Source organism: Larimichthys crocea, chromosome IX, assembly GCF_000972845.2.
Source record: "Larimichthys crocea isolate SSNF chromosome IX, L_crocea_2.0, whole genome shotgun sequence".
NCBI lineage: Eukaryota > Metazoa > Chordata > Actinopteri > Sciaenidae > Larimichthys > Larimichthys crocea.
In genome coordinates this window covers 6289895-6313577 of record NC_040019.1, presented here as the reverse complement: position 1 = coordinate 6313577, position 23683 = coordinate 6289895, and the positions used below count along the sequence as shown (strand labels likewise).

General features: G+C 40.8%; 2 protein-coding genes across 6 annotated transcripts in view; both read left to right on the top strand.

Annotated features, from left to right (window-relative positions):
* The window catches only part of rc3h2 (ring finger and CCCH-type domains 2), a 26793-nt gene extending 8999 nt beyond the window's left edge, over positions 1–17794 (top strand). For 2 of the 4 annotated variants that reach the window (XM_019264347.2, XM_019264387.2), the window contains exons 2-20: positions 334–662; positions 740–857; positions 1391–1624; positions 2252–2427; positions 3932–4132; positions 4266–4398; positions 5520–5638; positions 6961–7073; positions 7566–7877; positions 8145–8347; positions 8458–8771; positions 8860–9006; positions 10324–10461; positions 11311–11475; positions 11591–11840; positions 12217–12319; positions 12750–12957; positions 13048–13211; positions 13343–17794. In XM_019264347.2, the coding sequence (XP_019119892.1) occupies positions 432–662; positions 740–857; positions 1391–1624; positions 2252–2427; positions 3932–4132; positions 4266–4398; positions 5520–5638; positions 6961–7073; positions 7566–7877; positions 8145–8347; positions 8458–8771; positions 8860–9006; positions 10324–10461; positions 11311–11475; positions 11591–11840; positions 12217–12319; positions 12750–12957; positions 13048–13211; positions 13343–13484 (3471 nt within the window). In that variant the 5' untranslated portion in view covers positions 334–431 and the 3' untranslated portion in view covers positions 13485–17794. The remainder of the gene's footprint in view (positions 1–333; positions 663–739; positions 858–1390; positions 1625–2251; positions 2428–3931; positions 4133–4265; positions 4399–5519; positions 5639–6960; positions 7074–7565; positions 7878–8144; positions 8348–8457; positions 8772–8859; positions 9007–10323; positions 10462–11310; positions 11476–11590; positions 11841–12216; positions 12320–12749; positions 12958–13047; positions 13212–13342) is intronic. The other 2 variants (XM_019264433.2, XM_010736807.3) reach the window with 2 other exon arrangements.
* A 2657-nt stretch (positions 17795–20451) lies between these two features.
* The window catches only part of rabgap1 (RAB GTPase activating protein 1), a 65251-nt gene continuing 62019 nt past the window's right edge, over positions 20452–23683 (top strand). For both annotated transcript variants that reach the window (XM_027282306.1, XM_027282305.1), the window contains exon 1: positions 20452–20597. The gene's annotated coding sequence lies outside the window, so the exon portion shown is untranslated. The remainder of the gene's footprint in view (positions 20598–23683) is intronic.

Genomic DNA, 23683 nt, shown 5'->3' with positions numbered 1-23683 from the left:
AAAAAAATCTCCCCATGCGCTGCGTACCCCCTGCAGTACCTCCGCGTACCCGTACCCCCGGTTGGGAAACACTGGTATAAAGAATGTGTATGTGTGACGTTACTCATTGGTTTCTGAAGAGCCGATTTGAAGCTTAAAATCTGTGGCACTGTTCTGGCGCCTTTGTTTGTAGTCTTGCCTCTTCTGCCTCCCGGCTAAAATCTGCAAAGTTGTGGATTATCGTCTGGGCCTGAGGCGGGCTGAATTACGCCCACAACCCATCTGTAATGGCACCTACAATTGAAAGACTCAAATGAACCACCCTGTTAATTAATTGTAACTGTTTCTCACCAGACATCATCGGCACTGGCGAGCAGGAGCTGTTGTCGGGGCTCGTTGACATGCATTCCCCCTGAGCTCGGCGGCGCCTCCCTCAGTGGTGTGGTGGCAGGATGCCAGTGCAGGCGGCCCAGTGGACAGAGTTCCTGTCCTGTCCCATCTGCTACAATGAGTTTGACAGCAGCGGCCACCAGCCCATCAGTCTGGGCTGCTCCCACACGGTGTGTAAGACCTGCCTACACAAACTGCACCGCAAGGCTTGCCCCTTTGATCAGACACCCATCAGCACCGATATCGACCTGCTGCCGGTCAACTGTGCCCTGCTGCAGCTGGTCGGAGCTCAGGTGAGTCAGGATGAAATATGTTTACGTCACTCCTCCTTCTTGTGCTTTTGTGCGTGCTCACGATGTGTGTCTGTTAGGTCCCAGATGTGCAGCCGGTGAGCCTGAGCAGTGCAGCAGAGGTTGAGAACTACGAGGTCTGCAGGGTATGCGTGGAAGAGCTGGCTCTCTACCTGAAACCAATCAGCGGAGCAAAAGGTTTGTGTGCTTTTGATGATACATTTTTAGAGTTTCAGCTTCATCTTGGGAAAGAGAATGAAGCCCTTCGTACTAAATGTGCGGGGGCCGTGGTCAAGCTGCCTGTGCGACTTGGCATTCATGCTTCTCACACTTCTCATGATGCCTGAAAGCTGTTGCACTTTTATGGTTCTGAAGGAAAAGTCAACTCTCTGCGTAACTGGACAATAAAAATGAACCTTCTGGTTGTTTGTTCAGACAGTGCTGTCGTGGCATTCGTCATTTGAATTCACCCTACATTATGTCTGATTCCCTAAAAAGCATGAACAAGTGGTGGGAGATTAGATACACGAAGCAACCTTTAAATCCACCTACAAAGCTGGTCATAGCATCATTCCTCTGGTCAGAGGATGATGTTTATTTGTGTTATTTATTTGCTTTTAATTACATTTTAATTAAATAAAAGACGACTGCTAACTAAAGTAGATTTTTTTTTGGTTGCGTTGAAGTTCCACATATACACTATTTCACCACAGAGCTGTCTTCTTCTGCAGGTGTGGCGACTCTCAGCCCGAGCGTGCTCAGTCGGCCCATGCAGAGGAAGTTGGTGACCTTGGTGAACTGCCAGCTGGTGGAGGAGGAGGGCCGCGTGCGGGCGGTGCGGGCAGGACGGTCACTGGGTGAACGAACCGTAACTGAACTCATTCTGCAGCACCAGAACCCCCAGCAGCTCTCCGCCAACCTCTGGGCAGCGGTCAGGGCACGGGGCTGCCAGTTCCTGGGACCTGGTGAGTGTGCATGACGTACAGAAGACTGTGTCATTATTTAGTTTTTTTAAACTTGCATTAGCATTTTTGAAAATGAATATTAAGTATTTGCATCTTATCCTGTAAACATCACCAACTAGACATGAAAAAACAAGCATGTTTTAAAGGTGATGCACACTGTTGTGAACTTTTGTGAGACCGTACAAACTTACAGAATATGACTTGATTGTTATTTTAGCAGTTTGTTGTGTAAATACAAATAAAATGGTAGCATTTCTTGTGTCCAGAAGTTGCCCGTTGAATTATTTAAATTGCCTGTTTCGATTGCCTCGTCAAACTGACTGATAGTGACTGGTACCCGGTGTCCTGTGATGATTACTCATAGGGCAGATTCTGACTGGGAACATGTTTCTCATCATGATCACAAAATGAGTTCATTAGAAAGTCTGAGGACACCTGGTTCGAGAAATAGATTGCTTTATTGTTTATCTTTTGTTCGTTCAGAATAGAAAATTATATGCATATGCATGTTCACCTGCTGAATATCTCTCTCCATTGTCCCTGTATTGCTCTCTCTTGCTCTCTTTCCCCACTTCTTGCTGTCAATCGCTGTATCCCTACACCCCCCACCTAACTTTTCCTCATCAGCTATGCAAGAAGATGCACTGAAGCTTGTTTTACTGGCTCTGGAGGACGGCTCAGCTTTGTCCAGGAAGGTGTTGGTTTTGTTTGTAGTCCAAAAGCTAGAGGCTCGCTTCCCCCAGGCGTCCAAAACCAGCATAGGACACGTGGTGCAGCTTCTCTACAGGGCCTCCTGCTTCAAGGTATGGGCAGCGCAAATGAGCATACACACATCCAGTCCATAAATATGTGCACGTAGAAGAACATGTGAGCAATCTGCACTATTCAAATAGAAGAAGAAGCTATCACCAGCTTCACATCAAAATGAACAAAAGGACCTCAGTTTGCTGTTCCAAGAACACAGGTCATAATAAATGCTGATCCTGATTACATGAAGGGTATTTAAATAGATCCTCATTTACAACCACATATTCCTTTACCGCAGAGATAGTGCTTGAAATGAATACATTTTCAGTTATAGAGGTGTTTTTCAAAACTGTTCGTGTCAGTTTAAGTGTAATAATTTCCACCCTATCAAATAACAATAAACAAAAACAGCGATTATCTGAAAATTAGTCAAAGTGTCTGAGCGAGTGTGGGAAAAACCCCTTTTGAAAAGGGGTTAGCCTGACATTAAAGTATTACCACCCCCTAATTGGTTGCCCATATTACTGATATCTTATATTGCATAAAAGTCATATCTGTAATCAGGATATGGGCGTCTGTGGATATATTTTCTGTGTGTGCGTGTATTTTTGTGCCTGTTATCTGATGACAGACATCGCTGGCAGGGCAGAAATGTTAGCTATCTGCTTGTGATGTAACTGCAGTCTATATTTGCCCTTGTTGCCCCGCCTTGCAGGACAGAGACAGACAGCGCAGCGTTACAGAGACAGATAGATGAAAGTGCAGGAACAGAAAGAGAAAACCTGACAGAGGATGGACAGCAGCAAGAGCTCGGAGCTAATGATGAAATCTGATTCTGTTCAGACGTTGTAATTTTTGAGATTTGTAAGTGATAGCTGGTGGTGTGTGTGTCGGTGTCTTGTGATGATTACTCATAGGGCAGATTCTGAAAAGGGGAGAATCCCCCTGTCTGATCTGAATTTGAGTTTATTAGTCTGAAGACACCACATACAAAAAAAAAAAAACACCTCACTGGTCGGTAATTTCGTTTACATTTAATCAGAAAATCTCTCCCATATCAAAATACTATTTTTCTTTAAAGGAATAAATCAGCCCAAAATGTTCATTTCATTTCCTATTTCTTTATCTCATTAGCTAGAGTGCCTTTTGGAAACTCTGTACTGAGGTCAGAGACATGGCATTGCTCCAAGTTATGCAGCATATTGATTTTTAAAAAGTATATTAGAACTAGAAAATTGCATTGAGGATTTAAAATTGCAATATTTTCCTCAATAAGTTTCTTTTAGATACAAACAAGCATAGATTAAATCCAGAGAATAATAAATACATAAATAAACTTTCCATGCTAGCTGTGATGCCAAAATGTAAAATTATCAGCTGTTTACTACATTTTATGTGTCCTATATCATATATACTTTTTATTTTGGGGTTAAGTGATTTATTTTTCCATTTGTTTGATACGTTTGATCGAACAGAAGTCTTATAACAGATCCACACCCTCCTTCTCATTCTCAATTCGCCCTCTTTCCCATCTCCTTCACCATCTGTCCTTTTCATCAGGTGACCAAGCGTGATGAGGACTCCTCACTGATGCAGCTTAAGGAAGAATTTCGGACGTACGAGGCTCTGAGGAGAGAACACGACGCTCAAATCGTCCACATCGCTATGGAGGCGGGTCTGCGAATTTCACCAGAGCAGTGGTCTTCTCTGCTGTACGGAGATCTGGTCCACAAGTCACATATGCAGTCCATTATTGACAAGGTGCCAGGATGATTCATATGCCCAAAGTTTCTGCATTCATTGTTCATAAACAGACTTTTTAAATGTCACACGGTGAGTTTAACAAGCCTCCAGAGAGCGGAAAGCCTCACTCTTCTTCTGTCTTCTTCTTCAGTTGCAGTCTCCAGAGTCGTTTGCAAAGAGCGTTCAGGAGCTGACGATCGTACTGCAGAGGACAGGAGACCCCGCCAACCTCACAAGCCTTAGACCACACCTAGAGCTACTAGCCAACATAGACCACAACCCAGGTACTTCAGTTCCTTTAACAGCTGAATTAATGCTAATAAGTCTGGATGATTCACACTTGTCGGAACAAAGAGCTCGTCCAGTTCCTCAAAGACTAATGAAACTGAAAATAGACAAGACGTGGCACTCACATACCAAACTGCAATTAACAAGCACAAAAGAAGAGAAGATTAAAACTACTGATTAATCTTGTGTATGAATTTATTAATCAGAACACAATGATAAGCAGGGTGTTTGTTTGGTACTCAGATATTTATTCTGTTAAACATAGTTATTATATTTTCATGAAACCACTATTAGATGCCATATTACCATGAAATTTGGTTTTCATGTAACCTCTCCCGTCTGTCCAGTACTAATGACGTCCCCTTCAGTCTCAGCTGTACTGTCTGTTCAGTGCTACAAATGACATTAGCAAATCACATTAATTAAAAAAGTCTTTGATAAACAACAGTATTTAAAACCATTAATTTACTTATGCATTGGCCAAATGTATTAAATAACAATGAAACAATTTCATCCTCATCAGTTATTGTCATAATTATAATATTCGATAATATTTTAATTATAGCATTACTTATTATATTTCATTTTACTTTAATATAATGTGTTTATTTGGTTTATTTTTTGTTGTTAACTGTCATTAATATATTCTAATTATATTCTAAATATATTATCATATTCTTTTCCCTTTTCCCATCTATTATATAATTATATATATATATATTATATATATATATATATATCTATAATATATATATATATATATCTATATATAAGTAAGAACATATCTACACACATGAAGGTTATTGTGTGCATGTTAGTATTAGCTCAGAGCAGGCAGTACCTGATGACAGTCTACTAAAGCTGCAAGCACGGCTGTAGACTGTAGTCCTGTTATTTTATCCTTTTATCCTTTCAAGACATTGTATTCGTCTTGTGCCCTTTTCAGTTAACATCAGCTAGAGCGTTTGTCTCTGACTTAATGGTGTTGGAATGTCTAATCTCCATGATCTCTGATACACCTAAAATCCTTCCTAGGCTTGCTGCTACCTGAGCCTTTTTGAAAACAGTGTGCAGTGAACAATCTGTACTAAACAGACTGTTGTTGATCTGTGTGCAGATGCCCCGGCGCCGTCGTGGGAGGAGCTGGAAAGTGTGATGCTGGCTGTGAAGTTAGTGGTTCACGGACTTGTGGAGTTCATACAGAACTTCAGCAAGAAGAGCCACGACACTCCACAGGTACACCCATGTGATAAGAAGAAACTGTGACAAAGAAAATGAGATGGGCTGCTATAAACGTGAAAGATTATAGACATCATATTTTCTCAGTGAAATAGTGCAGAATAAGGACAATCCTGGGAGAAGAAGTTGTACCCCTGCTCCATCCAGCCACATTAAAAGGCCACAGAAGATAATATGTTTACGCTTTGTTCCTCCAGACTGTGGCATCCAAGATAGTTAAAAGGACATGACACGATCTCTGGCCAATAACAGTGTGGTAACAGCAATAAAATAACTATTATTTAACTGGTAGTTATCAGATAATCCAGCTGTGAAAACTGGTCTGTGGACAGAATAGTAGAGCAACAAATAGAGGTTGTCAGCTCTTTGAGGGATGGATTTAATGTTTTCTGACGTGTACAAACTTCCAGAGCGACCACAACATGACTGCCCTCACATGTGTGGGCACCTGTATGGGTCAGCCACTAATCAGCTAATCGCTGGGGTTGATCCCCGACTCTTCCAATCTGTTTGTTGAAGTGTTCATGGGCAAGATACTGAACCCCAAATTGCTCCCGAAGGATGTGCCATGATTACGAACGAATGATTAGCTCTCAAACTGATGAGCAGTTAGCACCTAAATGAGATTTGTACTGTAAACGTGCACTGAGTGATCAGGAGACTAGAACGGCGCTGTATAGATACAGTCTATTTACATTTACAGATCCACCTCTTCCCTTTGGTTTAGACATTTTGGGGGTCAAAATAAATATATAGAGTAAATATGATATTAAAGATGTGTTCAGGGACTTATGTTAAGCTCTGTAAATCAGGAAATATGTATTTTGGTGTGTTTTCTTTGGAGGTAAACTGTTTTAAAAATCTGCAGTCCTGCACAAAATTTAAGTCTCATCATGTTTTTTTGTTTTGTTTCATGGTGTTTAGCAGCTTTCCTTTGTAGCCTGTCCATACATGTTTAACATTTGACTTCTCCCCTTCAACAGCTGCTGCAAATAATAAACGGAATCACCATGGATACAGTTAATTAGTCACCAGTCACAAAGATCTTGACATGAACTTTACACTTATAACTGATCGGTGTTAAGTGTCACCCATGTTTTATGACAGCTATGACACTCACATGATAATTTATTTCAGTATTAATTAAATATTAACTGTGACTAAAACTCACATCGGACTGATGCGCTGGGAAAAAGCAATACGATGCTTCAGAGGAACAGGGGCAGCGAGACATCTATTGTGCAAGAGTTATCTAAGACTTACATGCATTAGTTTAATCTTACAGCTAATATATGTTTTTTTTTCTGTGCGTTCTGCAGCCTCAGGCAAACAGCAAGTACAAGACCAGCATGTGCCGAGACCTTCGTCAGCAGGGAGGCTGTCCCCGAGGAACCAACTGCACGTTTGCACACACGCAGGATGAGCTGGAGAAGTGAGCGAGCATGCAAATACTCTCTGAAAGACTCCCGTTGCACTTGATTCCAGATAGAAAATAACTTATCTAATCACCCAAGTTTGCATTTATTATTAGATAATAAAAATGCTATACTTATGTAATACTTGAGCCTACTTGTCCAACTATTGTTGGAGTTATTTTATGTTACGTAACTGCAAAATGAAACTCTATTAGCTGAAGTATCCATACTTATAAATAAGTTTGATGAAATGAGACAAATGTCTACGTTACATTAGAGGTTTTTTACCCTAAGATGAACTCATTCTGCCTTGTAAAAAAAGACCTCTCTCTGCTCTCTGCTTTCATTTATGTCTGCACAACCTTTCCCAACACACACATTTTAATTAGATTTTATTTATCTCAACTTATACAAGAGGTCCTCTGACAATACTATGGATACACATATGCATGTGCTAATAAAGATGTTCTCTTCTGAGGAAAACTCACCGTCCCTTCGTCTCTGTACAGATTTCGACTGAGGAACAAGAAGAGCAGCAGTGTGGGCCGTGCGTTCCCTTTAGCACCCGGGGTTATGGGTAAAACCTTCACCATGGAGGGCAGCATCCACACAGATGTGTCAGCAGGAGTGGGGCAGGGGATCAAAGGCACGGCGGAGAACACAGCCAACCTGACGGAGGGAGTGCCCGGCCTGACTCACCCTCAACTGATCTCCAGAGGCGCTGACATGATGGAGGAGATGAAGAGAGTGGTGCCAAATGGATCCAGTGGTTCTAATGGGTCCAATGGCACCAACAGAAATACGTCGGGCTCAACTGAACAGTAAGATTATTCAACCATGAGTCGGATTTGTCTGAATGAATAACTGCAATGAGCATTGATTAATATATAAATGTATATTAGCATGCATGGTTTCAAACTTTGAGGCTTAATTTTAAACGATTATTTGTCGTTTTCGTTCATTTACATCTGAATTAGTCTAGACAAATCCACATTTACATCGACAAGTCAATTTGTGCATATTGGATATTCGCAAATGATTTTGGCAGAGTTCATTCTTTCCCTTTACGTTTTCATCCTGTCCCTTAGGAAGCCCATCTCTCCTCCTCGGACTCCAGTCAGCCACTCATCAGCGTCATCTCCGTTGACAACAGTTGGGCGGGGTGATGGTGGTGCTCCTATGCCCAAACACAGTCAGTTTGTCCTGCGTGCACCACATCCTTCTCAGGCATCAGAGATGTACTATCAGGAGCCCCACTCTGCATACGACACAGCCCATTATCAACCAAACTGTGAGTCGATTTAGAAGTAAAAACTTGAATTGAATTGAAAAATGATATTGTTGTCATGGAAAAGTGTGAATCTTCTCTGCTCTACATTTTTTTTCCTTCCTGTTCTCCAGCAGGTTCCTACTACCCATCGACCCTTCACCCTCCTCACAAATCTTGCATGGCTCGGTTCCTTCGATCCTCCAACGTCCCAGAATCGTCCCTCCCGCCCTCGATTGGCCCTCCGCCATCTTCCTACCCCAGTGACCCTCAAACGCCACACCCACCTTCCTCCTCTTCGACAGGGTACCCTCCGCACCCGCCTAGAGATCGAATGGGACCTCCTGCCTTCCATCCCCACCCGGGGCAGCCTCAGTATGGACCTCTGGCTCCTGCTCATGGTGTTTATGCTCCCCTCTATGACAGCAGGAGAGTATGGAGGCCTCAGGTGCGCCTTCTGTTGATAATCGCATTATCGTGTTGATTTTAAATCAGTCTGTAACATATACTGATAATGGTGATTATTATAATTACAGCTGTATCACAGAGAGGATGCCAGGAGTAACTCACTGCCTCCAGAGGTACTGCATTCCTCCGTCTACCAGCCTCCACTCAGGGAGAGATTCAACTCTCTAGACAGTAACTACTGCTCTGGAGCTGAACACCGTGCAGGGCTACACAGGGTAGGTGAAACAATGCATGTCTTAGAGCATTATCATGAAGGATCCTCAGCCACTTCTAATTGGCTTAAGGGATTTATTTTTGGATAACAACAGACCTCATTTGAAGCAGCTACATCACAGCAGGCTAGGTGGGTTGCAGGCTGGCTCTCATATTTTATTGTTACCGAGCTGCAGCTTCTCCCACTTGTTTGAGTGACATATTCCAACACTGACAGTATATTTAAATGTCTTAATTATTCATAGTGGGCATACCATAAGAAAGATAATCCCCTCTAAGCATTGCAATAATGAAAAATAATGCTCTCTGCCTTGGTTGCTTTCTGTCTGCCATGAAACATGTGTAGCGTCCAGTATATCCAGTGCAAACAGCTGTATTAATTGATGTCCGTCTGTTACATTGAACAGATTTATTGCCGCATTCTCTCAACCAACATTTCCAGATTCTTCGCTTTCTCTTTTTACACCCACATATCATCTCACCTCTACCTTCCCTGCCAGCCACAGTGCTGCAATATGTAGCTTCAACCTCCTCTGTAGTCCTCCCACTTCTCACCCAAATATGTCTCTGCCTCCCCCACTCGCTTCTCTTCTTCTCACATCGTTATATAGCATTACCGCTATGACTGCAATACTACAGTATATTTTACCCTGAATGCGGTGTGTGGCACCATAATCTGTGATAGAAATTTGCAATATGGAGCACAGTTAATTTGTATTAATTATTATGAGGCTAAGGACTAAAAACTGTTTTTAAGAGCTGTAAAATGTTGAAAAGAGCTAAAATACTCTTTTATTAGGCAATTAAAGAATATCTAAACACAGAATAATTTTGGAGCAAGACTTGAACCTTTTCGTCATGCACTGCTGTGAGCCAGAACCAATAAAATGATATCTGAGCTGTGCAGGAATAAACAAATATTTTATATAACACCTATACATCGCAATGCAATACAGTGCAATAATCCTGCAATGAAAATATTTAATCTGCCTTTGTGTCCACCACTCGTATGTACAACATATTGTGGTAAAAGACATTACATGATGATGCCAGCTAATACAAAAACACTAATAACTACACCTTTACAAATACAATCAGAGCACCTAAACCTGCTCCAAATCTAATACAACTGAAAACTTGGTGTACCGTGTTAGTAATGTTTTTGGCTGTCGTCAGATTTGAGTCTGAGGGGTGTTCATGAGTTGCCATTTCTGCCTTCAGTTAGATGTATTGGCCACCTTCATCACTTTTTAAACTATATTGTTATTATTTTAAGTGTTTGTTCACTGTTCCTGTCTTGTACTACGCTCTGTTTTCAGGATTATGGCCGTGTTCCTCTGGGCTACGAGGATCTGTTCAGAAGGAAGCAGGAACAATGGGCTCATCATCATCACCATCACAACGCCAACAGGCCCTCCCAGTCCTCCCCCATCTTCACCATCGATTTTGGAACTGAGGTAGGAAGCAAATAAGCGAGACTACATGTGTACACACATAAAACCTGCAGAGCTTTAAGGGCGTTGCTGAAATTAAAATGCCTCCATGAGCAGTTTATTAATAGTGTCACTGCAGCCACCTGAAACTCAGTAATGAATTGTTATGTTTTTTTTGTGTTTTTTTTGTGCGTTTTTTAAAAATATGTAGGATTTAATTCCTATCCCGAAAGCTTGTGCTCCGGCTGTGTCCAATGCTATTTAAGTGGGAGATAGTTGCTTAGCAACTGTGGAGGAAGATATCATAGCAGTGCACAGTTGTGGTGTGTGTGGGTGTGTGTGTGTGTGTGTGTGAAAGAGAGAAAGAGAAAGCGACTTTTTAACAAGCAGTGACTCAGGCTTTCAGCTGAGTAAAGCTTTGTTTAACAGCACGTCAGATATGTTTTTTTGTGAAGACATCCGCTTTAAAATTGAGCTCTTATTAAATAAAGGACTTTTTTTATGTGTTATTTTCGCTGATCTCAGTTTACTTTAGCCTCTGTGTAACAAGCATAAGCAAACAAGACTATGAATATCCAGTGCTTGCCACAGGGATGGGTTGTCAGCGCCGGCACAGGGAGCATAAATTCAAATTAGCTGTATGAGCCCTCTATAACTTTCACCTTATGAATAATATTCATTTCACATCTGACATTGTCCATAATTTCATGCATTTTCTATGAGGCGGAGTACATGCCCCATGCAACATGTATTTTGTGTGAACAGCTGCTTTCCTGAAACATCTGTCTTTCTGTCTCTTGGCAGATCAGTCAAGTTTCAGCAGCACTGACAAGTGGAGGAGTCTCTCACCATCATTTATTGTTTCTCTTTCAGCATGTGGAAAGCAGCGGAAGCCAGTGCGTGGGGTGCAGGTTCAGAGGCGAGGAAAGTTTAGCGCACTACTCTCCGTGGTCCTGTGGTACCATCGGCCCCTGCCTCAGCCCCTTTGAGCCTGAAACGCTCACACACACCTCGGCTCACTCCTGCTCAGAACACTCGGTGAGACTCTTCCCACACCTGCAAACAGGCACAGACACACACACATCTAAAGACAGATTCAGTGTATGAATCTGTGGGCTCTTTTTCTTACAGCGTCCATGTTTTTCTCATGCAGGAGCTGGACAGTAATGGAGGCGGAGGTGGCGGTGGTAGTGGTAGTGGTGTCGGGAAGCGATGGTTGCATTTGTTGGATCACTCCCGGCGCTTGAAAGACGAGGACCCGATCATTCCCTTCAGTGAGGGGCCCATTATCTCCAAGTGGGGTGCCATATCCAGGGCATCTCGCACGGGCTACCACACCACCGACCCTGTCCAAGCCACGGCCTGCCAGGGCAGCGCCAGCACCACACCCATCAACTTTAAAGGTAATGAGGGATAGACGAGCGGGGTGAGAGGTGTGGGAAAAACAAAAGGAAGTAGACGGGAAGTTCAGGATGGAACAAGGCTGGCACAGGGAGAGGCAGAAGAGGAAGTGACATAAAAAAAGTTGTTTTTCCCTTTTTATACGACTTTGGAACTTTGGTCTGAGAATATCGAGTCAAAATCAAACTCATCGTCTAGCTTTCAGTGTGGGTACTTTGTCTTTTATAAGTCACCAGGGGAATGTTTTTATTTATTTAGTTTCTTGAATCTGTTTTTTTTTTTTGTTGTTTATAAGTCTTTAAATTAAATGTACATGTTTCATCCTACTGTCCTTTATTATCTCCGTTATTTACATTACTCTTTGTGTTTCTCTTAAAGATTACAACCCCCACCTGGATCACAGCGACTACAGGTGGAGCTCCAGAGGATCCGACTCTTCCAGCCACTCTAGTTTCCTAGAGAGGTACAACACACATTTCAGGTTTAGCTTAAATCTTTTTTTTTTTGTTATCAGCCTTCAGGTCTTATATATTTTAGAACTGTGGAAGAACATACAAACACATGGAAAGAAGTGGGGATTGAACAGGAAACCTTACTTTGTGCATTAACAATGCTGAACCCACCATACGAACAGTGTTGATTACATTTCAACACTCTTCCTCTCTCATCTCTCATTCTTCTCCTATTGTGCTGCAGTCGTTTCCTCTCTGTGGTCAGACTAAAAATAGAGCAGCTGGCTGTTTGGTAAAAACCCACTAGGCAGCCAAGAAAAGGAGTCAGGAAAGCCCTCTAATGTCCCTAATGGACAATGTAATATTTATTTTATCTTCCCGACTTGTCCTGAAAATATTGCTAACAAGAAACATTTTAAAAATAGTGATCAGCGTTTGTCTGTATTTTTATGATTTTAGTGAGCAGCTTTGTGCATCAGAGCTTCACGGCCGTCGAACTTCAATAAGCAGTGGTGAGAAAATTGTGTCTGATCTGCAAGCCCATCAGAACGCCTACAGCCGCGATCGAAGCCGGGCTGAGAGTGAACCGGACCCGGATCGAGACATTGAGCTTGAACTGTGCGCTCTTGATATGGAAGATTCAGACCACCAGGAGATTAAGTCTCAGGTTGGTATGGATATGTAAATCAGACCAGTGAAAACACATAGACTGTGATGTTGTATGATTATTTATATTTTCATCATTTTGACTTTTAAGGAGTCTTTAGACCTGGCCACCCCACAGTCTCAGGATGTTTCCCACCTCCTCCCACCTCCTTGCTCCTCTCCTCTCCTCTCTTCTCCTGTGGAGGAGCACCCCCATACAGAGGGTCCTTCGACAGAAAAGATGGATGCTCACCTGCTGAAAAAGATGGCCTTCAGGTGAATTACCATAGTAACCAGTATTTGACATGATCGCCCTCAGTCTGAGTCGTGTTTGACTTGGTGAGCTGGTGGCGTTCACTCTTTTATTACCTTCTAACTTCCTTCCTTCCTCTCATGCTCTTTTCCAGGAGGTCTCCTGGAGGGTTAGTTTCCGGACGTCTGGGCGTCGGCAAGCCGGTGCTGCGGACTGGACCTCCTCGCCTGGGGGATACCTCCACCCGGGCTTGTCCTGAAACAACCGTGACAGAGATGCTGCTTAATGGAAGCTAAGGGGAGGCAAAGTCAAACCCTGACCTGCACCAGGCTAGAGCTGAGTCACTCGCCCACAACCAGACCCTGGTTAAAGGGAATACCATTTAATTCCAGCCTTCATATATGTCAAATTATATGCCTGAATAAAACTTGAGAGATATGGGTCAATGGTTTGTGCTGTGCCACATCGCAAGAGAAAACACATTGTCCTGCCTCATGAGTGGTGATTTTCACCAGTGTACAGCTCCACAGAGAATTTAGTGATATCACTGTATATGCCTAGTAAGGTACATGGCCAGTTTGCCCTTACAGTAGATGCTTGAACCACAGTTCAGTTTCAACCGCGGTCACAATTAGAAGAAAGGCTGACACTGATATAACACAGTTTTACATGGGACTCCTGAGGTTTACACATCATCTAGTTTGTTGTCATTCATCATGGCTGACATAGACACTTACCTTTGATTTGGCATTTTTGTCATTTAACATGAAAAATGGCAATATAGTGTAATTTTCTTTAGGATTTTTTCATTCTATGTCAATCTTTTGTTTACTTATTCTTCATCTTTTTTTAATATGTAGCTTGGATTGACGGCAGGAACTGAGATCCCAACATTTCCCACCAGATTCGGTCCTGCTCCCAGTACTGAAGTTTGGTATCTGGCAGAGTAAATATAACTAATTTGCTCCAGTAAATCTCTTTTAAGTTAAGTTATTTCATTTACCACATGGACTCTGCTCTGTAGCTTGTGCTGGTTTCCTTCAAGGCAGACACTAGTTTAGAGCCACATAGCTATCCAAAACAAAAATAGCATTATTGAACTTTTTTTGTTTGTTGTTGCTACCTTATGAATATCTGACTATTTTTCATGCCTTTGCTATGTCTTTACATTTTAATGCATTTGTTTCCATATGCATCCTTACATGGCAATACCCTCATCCAGCTTAGTCCTTCTGGTTTAGTTTATAACCTTTATTGTATCGCTGCATCGCACTTTTTTTTCACAAGTATTCCCCTGAAAAATCAACAGATAAATGTTGTAACACTGAGAACAGAAGCGGGTAGGGCACTCCGACCCTCTGAGATAATAAAACGCTGCAGAAAACAGAGACCTTCACTATGCTGATGCTCAAACAAGCCTCTGTGTTTTATTAGTCATATGACCTTTTAAATGTTGGCCTCCGAATTCCCTCGACCGTCATGAGATCAGGAAAGACAATGAGACAGTCACGAACATAAAAATGAGTAAATGATCATCGATTACTGGAGGTCAAACGATAAGTTGAGGAGGGATGACAACAAAACAAAGATGTGTGTACACTTCTTTTTTAATCCATACATATATGCTACATTTAACATCTAATCTTTGGTGCATAACTAAAGAATGGAACAGATGGAGCTAATTTAGTAGATTTCTACTGTATATGAAGTCACGTGAACTCACAATCAATCTTAAAAACTGATATTTCATCTATGTGTGCCTGTGATGGTTCTGGCATCTGACTAGTCTCACTGCTCTCTCTCTCTCTCTCTCTCTCTCACACACACACACACACAGCGCTCAAGCTGTCATTCACACACAGTAGAAAACAACATGCAATACAGTGGCCTTTCTCTCCTTGGTGTTATATAAACCTAAACATTGGGCTCTATGATGACTTTTGTCATGGCCAGTGACAGACTCCGGTCCTGTTTCAGAGGTGTCAAACCATGGATCTCGGAAACTGAACACTGGAAATTACATTTTTCTAAGCCCCTCGCATTTTTCTGTGCTTTCCAGTCCAGTCACCTTTACGTACGATGTAAACAATATTCAGAGGTCGTGCGCGGTGTTTCGGGCTGAAGCCTACAAAAATGAGGGACACCACTTCTTGTGTTTCTTCATGCTATATCTTTTTTAAAAGTTTTGGTTTGTTTTTTATTTTATGCATTGCTAACTTCTGTGAAGTTGTTTGTCGGGGTATTTTGTATCAGGATCTTTGTTACTCTTGTTTTGTTTGCTATATTTTACATCACAGAGACAAAACTGAACTTGTCTTGTCTAATGTTCCTCTATGTTTGCTGGCCATGAGTACGCTAAGTTCAGTATGGGTGATCTCCATACAGCCCGGCCTTGCCTCACTCCCTTTTATAGACATGAGGCATCTGTGACTTAGTCGTAATGACTAATAGATAACACGAAAACTTAAACCCATTTTAGACATACAGGATTTAAAATCATGGAGACTCTGAGTTCGTTTAGCCTAAATCTTATGAGATTTGTGTCGAATGAAAAGACTAATCTTTAAATCTTTCAAGCTTCCTTCAAGCCTCTTTAATTCCCCCTCACCTGACCTATGTAACTTTTCAGAGGCATTGTCTTTCCTCTCAGATTATACATGGAATCCCATTTTAGAGGATGGCAGAACGGCTGTACATGTGAGGATTGTTCATTTAGTTTTAAGTTAAAACTTTCTAAACCTGAATGAACAATAAAATAATGGACTGGGGGATTTTCTCCCTATCTTCAACCCAAACGGGTAGACAAAGTGACAAATTGGACTGAAAAATTCAGTGCGAGTCGTTGGGAAAAAAACTCTTTTGCAGGGTTCACTTCTGAAATGGAAAAGGCAAGAGCTTTGGCAGGGACTGAACTGCTCCAAGTCATGAAATTAGCTCAGCTACCTACTGTCGCTCTGCATCTGTTTACAACTTCACCTTTGAAGTCATGTAACGTTAAGTGCCATGTCGTGTACAGTACAGTACAATCAATCCCTGCAATTTTTCCTATAGCTTTTTCATATTCCTCCACTGTAAACTACATGAGGAGGGAAAGACTCGGCCAAATGTGTGAGGAGTGAGATACTTCTCTTGCAGTCCTGCTTTGTTCCATTAGAGGAGGCTAGATCCTTGTCTGTCTTGAATCGCTCAGGGAAGACTTAAGTTGCTCTACTACTTTGGCTTTTTATATATCCATCACTTAAATATTCTGTGGAGGTATTTACCTTAATTTCACTTGCTGGTAACTGGCCCTTGCACCTGAAGCATAAATGGGTTACGCCGATTATATTGTTTGCCAGTGTTTACTTTGCCAGTGTTTTCTTTTGCCTCTCAGTATCAATATTGGCTTTGCTATTAATGTTCTCATGGGAAAGGGCTGGGCACTACTGTATGTAAAAACAGTATTGTGAGTATTAATGTCAAAGTTATACTCCCCTGTTTCCTTTAAAGTGTCTATAGAGCACTGCTGTAGTGGTTAATAGCACTGCACTAATTCCCACCCCATCACTGCCAGCAGGTGCACTCAGCCTGCGAGTGCCCCCCTCTCCACCACCCCCCCACGGCCCCGTCCTCCCTGCATCCTGCGTCGTGCATGCGATATAGTCCCTCTTGTGATGGCGGAGGAGTATTGATGATTCTGTAGTTGTGATACAACACACCCAGCGCTGTAAGAGTTCTGCACATGCCCACTGTGTGGCCACGTCAAGTGCTGAAGTTTGCTTGCAGCATTTTACTTGTTTGCTCATGAAAATTAATTATTGTTTAATAGAGATTATTATTATTATTATGACTATTATTGTTACTACCACATTTAGTTGTTGTTGTGGTATTTTTTCCCTTCTTGGTATATTCTGCTTCTTTGTTTTGAATTTGACAATTTGCTGAAACTGTTGAAATTTTTTATTAGACAAGAAAAGTGTCTCATTATTCTATATTATATGGGAAAAAGCCTGTTTGTTGATTGTGAAACATATGATGAACTGATGTTTTCTGACTATTCATGTCTGTATTAGACATTTTATTTGCGAATCTATTGTTCGATTGAAATGTAAATGAACTATTAAGAGATGGTACACATCCGTCATTGTATACAGTCTGGCACCATCATTAGATGGACTTATAGTATAGACGCTCATTTATACAACCTGTGATAATCAGATATATTTAAATGTTTAAATCATTGGGGCAGTTGTGTAATGTTTCAGAATGAGGAAAATAAAATCCTTAAAGAGACAGCATATCTAAAACGTCCCCATAATGAATAATACTGTTACGTATTCCATTTATTTCCTTGGAAATATCACATTGTGAAAGGTTTCCCTTTTACTTACTGTAAGGTAATGCAGGACTGGAGTTAGTCTAACCTATGATTGATGAAACTGTGTGAGTATCGTTTGACTGACTGATTGATTCTTCTGTGCATTTTCTGACTTGTTCATCTGTATTACACTGACTTACAGACAGCTTGGCCGAGCAGCATACTGCTTCTGTTGTTGCACTGAGAGATGAAATTATGAAAAAGGAAGATTTCAGCACATGAAATTGCATGCTACAATAAACAACAAACAATAAATGATGCCTCTTTGTGATTCTTGTCATCTTTTGTGAACGCCGCCCAGGAAGAGTTAGATAACACAACCAATTCATAGGCCTGAAGCTGACAGTGTTTAATGGCTCTGTTAAGAATAAGTATTTACTTAATAATTAATATACAATCCAGTTAGTACGTCCATCTTTCTTTAAAACGTGGCATATAGTTTGAATACATATTTCAACCCCCATTAGAGTTACAATTCATTATTCATACTGACCAGTGAGTTTCTTATCGGGCCTTTGAAAGACTTGACTCTTGACACAGTGATTAACTACACAGACACGAAGATCATCTCACCAGTTATGTGAAAGAAATATGATAGCTATGTCACTCATACATCACAGGATGAGAGAACATCTCATCCTGTGATGCAGTGAAGCATTTAAATCAAATCAGGCAAACAAGAGGCTTAACAAAACACAAGGGGGTGCTAAAAATCTGTAAAACTAAGTGGAAAAAGCAGACAGGAAATACAGTGAGAGGTCGGTTATTACCGTAAACTGTAAAAAATCTAACAAGCGTTGTGAGTTTTTCCAAGGAGACCTCTTTTCGGTGACTTTATTATGTTAAAAAAGGAAAAGAGCGCTTTGTGCTACCTGCTCCAGCTCTGATGAAACAAGTCCTGACAGGCTGAACAGGAAAGGCCAGCATGAACACAGCACAATGAGAACAGTGTGTGTGTGTGTGTGTGTGTGTGTGTGTGTGTGTGTGTGTGTGTGTGTGTGTGTGATTCTCACTGACTGTTGTGGTTTGGGGACTGATTCAAGCAGATTAATTTAGAGCCCGTCGGCCTCACATTCTGTTGTAAACAAGTGGGTGACATCCCGACTGAACTACAGCCCAAACTATTAGCTTTTCTAATGTGTAATGGTTTACAAAAAAGGAGGATATAATAAAAAAGTAAAAGAAAATTGTAGTTATTATTTGACCTTTGTCATTAATTCATTGTTAAGGTATGCAATGGTGGTGCTTCTGTGGGACTGAGACAAAATACTGTAGCAGGAACACTTTAAAGATCTAAAATCAATCACCAGTAAAAGACTTTATTCTGAAGACAGATCAAAACTCAAAAATAAACCTGCCTTAAGGTGAGACAGTGATACTTTAAGACTTGACTTCCTACAAACATGACCTGACGTGAGACTTCAAAGTGGAAAAAACATGAAAGTGTCAAGTTGTGACCTGGTTTGATCCCGTAACAGAAATCAACAGGCAGGTCTTGCATAATCACCACACAATATTTAATATTTAACCATTTCACCCATTTCTTTACAAAGGGTTGGTCACAGCTTGATAAAAACAAAAAACAGCTTTACTCTAACAAGAAGTTGAGTCTCATCAGACCTGACTTGGACATGTCTCCACTAGTGGTGGGCAGATCGATCCAAATATCGATATTATCGATATCAAGTCGGTATCGGTATCGGATCGATACTAGCCTGGTGAGATTGATTCCTGACTTTAGGTTCCGCTCTTGTTTGCAATGCTGCGGTATTGGCAAAGAGGATTTGCGAGTACTTTTTATTTAAGATTTTTCTAAAAGAAAAAATTGATAATAAAGCCTTTTCTATTAAATTATAAACTTTGTCCTAATTTAACATAAAAAATAAAACATCAAAAATAACATCAAAATTCTACGTCATTTTTAAAAGGAGTATTTTCTCCCTTGAAAGAATGCATATTCATTAAGTAACTCATTCTTTATATTACAGTTAAATCGTGTTAAAATGTCTGTATCAAATTTTATACTGCAGGTATAAAATTTAATCTACATAACGCTTACTAAAATACAAACACACACTAATTTGATGACTTAATTAATCTAATTAATCACTGAAATGCCACTTGCAATTGCCATTTAAATACATTTTGAGTATTTCCACAATAAAAATTCCTCTGAAATAATAATAGTCTATGCTATATTGACCTATGTCTATTTTTAGATGTCAAAAGGGCTAGAGGAAGAAGAGAGCAAAAGAAAGTACATTGAAAATATCATCAACACAATAATGCATATCTACTGTGGGAAGTGTAAGGTGCATCTTTGCCTGAACAAGGACAGAAAATGTTAACCACCTACCACAAAGTGAAATAAAAAAGGCTGTAAAAAGTGTTATGTGAAACAAATAGAGGAAAAACTTCAAAACATGTTCTAGAATTTCAAAAATTAATGGACAAAACTCTTTTTTTGTTCTAAAATTAACATTGTTGTGGCCAAAAAACGCCCACTGTATCAAGTGCGATACAAAAAATATCTCATAAACAACATGATGTAGCAAAAAAAAAATGTGAATTTTGTTATAAGGGTTCATAAACATCTCAGTTCCAAAAAAATGGAATTTTCTGGCTATTTTTTGATGGGTCAGTTCTTACAGGGTTAAGGTCATGAAAATTAATTGAGATTTAGCAATTCAACGATGCATCCACCTTATTTATCGAAAAGTATCGGTATCGGTTATCGGCGATACTGGCCCCTTGGTATCGAATCGATACCAACATATGCAGTATCGCACACCACTAGTCTCCACTGATCTGGGATCTGCACCTTGAAGACCCAAACACAGCTTCATGTCATTAGGTAACGCCAGCACCTCCCCTCCCTCAGTACAGAGGGGGGGCACTGACAGGCGCATGCGCGGTGTGTGTGTGTCAGCGGGTTGGTTGGGCTTGTGTTTACAGCTCGGCTGGATGCTGTTTGGCTTTGGCTGATGTTATTGGGGAAAGTGCAATGTTGTGCCAACCGCCATTGGACTAAAACACAACTGTGGGATTAAAGGTAAGCTGTTTTTTACACCTTTAACGTCAGAGTTAAGTCTCTTTAGTTAAAGAAGAAGTGTAGCTGCCCCTTTTTTTTGTTGTTGCTTGTAACTGCCAGTGTAGCATGGCTAGCACACCTTAGCTTGTTAGCTGTGTACTGTAATGGCCTGTCCCTCCAGCGACGGCCTGTCAGCGGCTTTATTCACACAATTACCCCTCAGTACCTTTTTACACAGCAGTTTGAATGTATTGCTTTTATAATGACGGGGTAGTTTCGCGTGTTGTGTTGTTCGCTGTGTTGGTTAAACATCATCGTCGGGATCGTTAGCTGCTGAAATCAGCTTTAGCTCAGAGCTAACTGATAATAAGTTAACAACCACAGCTAAAAGATGGAAGTGGTCCAATGTTATCGATAAATAAATAAAAAAAACACGATGAAAACGTGAGTTTAGGTTATCTATTAAAGGGCTGAGACGTATGGAGACACCGTGAGGCTTAACAAGCTGCTGCACTGACATGTTAGCAGGTTTGCTTGTTACCAGTAAGCCAATTTAATGTGTGTTACCGGTACATGTGTCAGCTAACAGACGGGTTATTTTATTTTGTTGTCAAGCAAACACACATTTCCTTTTTTATATAAGTTGCCCTGGTTTTATTTGTCACTGTTAATCTGTCGCATCTGGGCGCAGTGACAGCTGGATGTGCTCTGTTTTTTTAATATATATATAATACAAGTGTGTGTATTCAGTAGACTGTTCCTTCAAAATGCACTGATTATCCGTACACATGCTCAATATGATGGTTTCATTTACAAGATTACAAGTTACAAGACACAATTTAGTGTATGTGACCCGTGAATCTTTTGTTATTTAGTCCACTCTTATTTGTTGTTGTTATTGTCACATGATAAGCGAGAGAGGCCACAGCAGGGATTGTTTTGAAATGTCTCTGTGGTGGCTGCAAGATGCATTCAAGATGTGAGAGTTGTCTGCGGTGAAGCGTTGCCTGAATGATTATCTATAATGAAACTTTCACCTAAGTTAACCTTCATTACTATATATATATATATATATATATATATATATAGTCATACATATGTCATACATTGACAAACTAGCTGTATAACTCCAGTTAGACACAAACTAACTGCAGCGACTATTGTTATTGGCATTAATGGTATTGTTCACACTAGTAGCTCTTTGTTTAACGTCCATATTAAAATAACACCGCTTGACCTGTCCCAGCTCTTTGTTTCTGTTCTATTTCCTGTAAGTCAGGTATTACGCTTGCATCATTACAGGTAATGTAAGTGACACATGCACTCATGCACAAAAAACTGAATATTTGCATAGCCTTGTGTCTATGCAAATATTTTCTGTATTAACCGATATCAGTATAGTGCCAAAGGTGAGGTATGCCGGTATGAACTTGATATTTTTAGTGCTGGTACTGATATTTATTTTGAGGTACTCAGTCTGAAGAGTGCATGAATGATTTGCTTAATAAAAAGTACAAAAAAAAAAGATCTATCTAAATATAAAGGTCCAAATAATGTAGCTTTTCACTTGCTGTAAAGAAATGTTGGATAGCTTCTCCTCTCCTCAAGTCAGCCGTAATAAAATGCAGAACTAATGAACTTATGAACCCAAATGATGCACTCCTTTCTGTTAAGATGCCACACATTTTCCTGTGTCCTCTTGTATCCCTCTTATTATAGCTCTGTCTCTAACTGAGCCTGCATTGAATGTTCTGAAATCCTAACAACGCCCCTCAGATGCACCTGTCATTCGGGGGGAGCTGGTGGAGACTGAATGGCGGGCGGGGGGCGGCTGGCTTCAACTGTAGTGACTTACTGTCTCCTTGCAGTTGCTGTGGATGAGATGAAAGGAGACTATACGAGGGGTTGAAAGCGTGGAAATTTATTTCACGGCTTGGAGGAGTTGTTGCAGCAGTCAGTAACATGCTGAACTTGTAGGAAATATTGGAATTGTGGTGGCAATATCTGTGCCAGTAGCTGTGAGTGTAAAGCATCAGTAGCCTCTGTGACCTCTCTGCATCTAATACCCAAGCCTGTTTTCTCAGTCGGTCCGTGTCAGTGTGTTATGCTGTAAACTGGCTTTTAAAAAAACCACACCGCTCATAATTCAGATCATAAAAGTCAATGTTTGCTTTGATGATGTTTAATGACTTACCCTGAGACGCATAGTTGACACAGCCTTTATTTAAAATTAATAAATTCCCTCCAAATTATTCAGACCTCCAGTCAACACCCCACGAGGGCTTGAACTTTAATTAGTGTTATGAATCACTGACTGCTTATTTACAATTTTACCATTTGGATTCTTTGATTTGCAGGAAAGGAAGGTTATCTTGCGGCTGATTCGACAGACAGACCCGTGATATCTCAGCCCTCAGTTTGAGTCTATAGCTGCAAACAGTTTATTTATGAATATATGTGTGTGCAAAGCAGACCAACTATGTAACGCTCACGCATGCATTCTCAGTGTTTTCAGTTCCTTTTGCAACGAGATTGCCACTTCTTCAATCAACAACCAGTCCACTGACTTGTAAAAGTTTAATGTACTGCAGCGTAAAAACACAAAAATAGTTCATGGTCGTGAATAATAATTAAGTCATTTATAGATTAGAAATCCTGGCCTGCTTTTCTTGATCATTTTTGTCCTTTAAAAAGAAGATAAACCTGTGTATGTAATTGAAGAAATGAAAGGAAAGCATTACATTACACCCTTAAAAGATGTGGTCATATCTGATACTCTAATCTAATCTAACACTCTTTTAAACACGCCCTTAGTTTCTGAAGGCCTAACACTCGACACAACTGTTGGTTTGCTTGCAGCACATACACACTTACGCACACACAGGTGTCACATTTCCTTTATAAGCCATACGTATGTCCTTTTATAAACCAGCCAGAGACACACCATTGCTAAATAAATGCCTGTGAATAGCTACACATTGTGCTGCTCGGTTATCTCACAGTGCAGAGGTTTGTTGCAGCAAGTGCTCCATTTGAGAAGTTAAAAGCAGGCCTGCACCGTGCACAGTCATGTGAGATTGTTTTGTTGTCGAGTGTGAGACATGCAG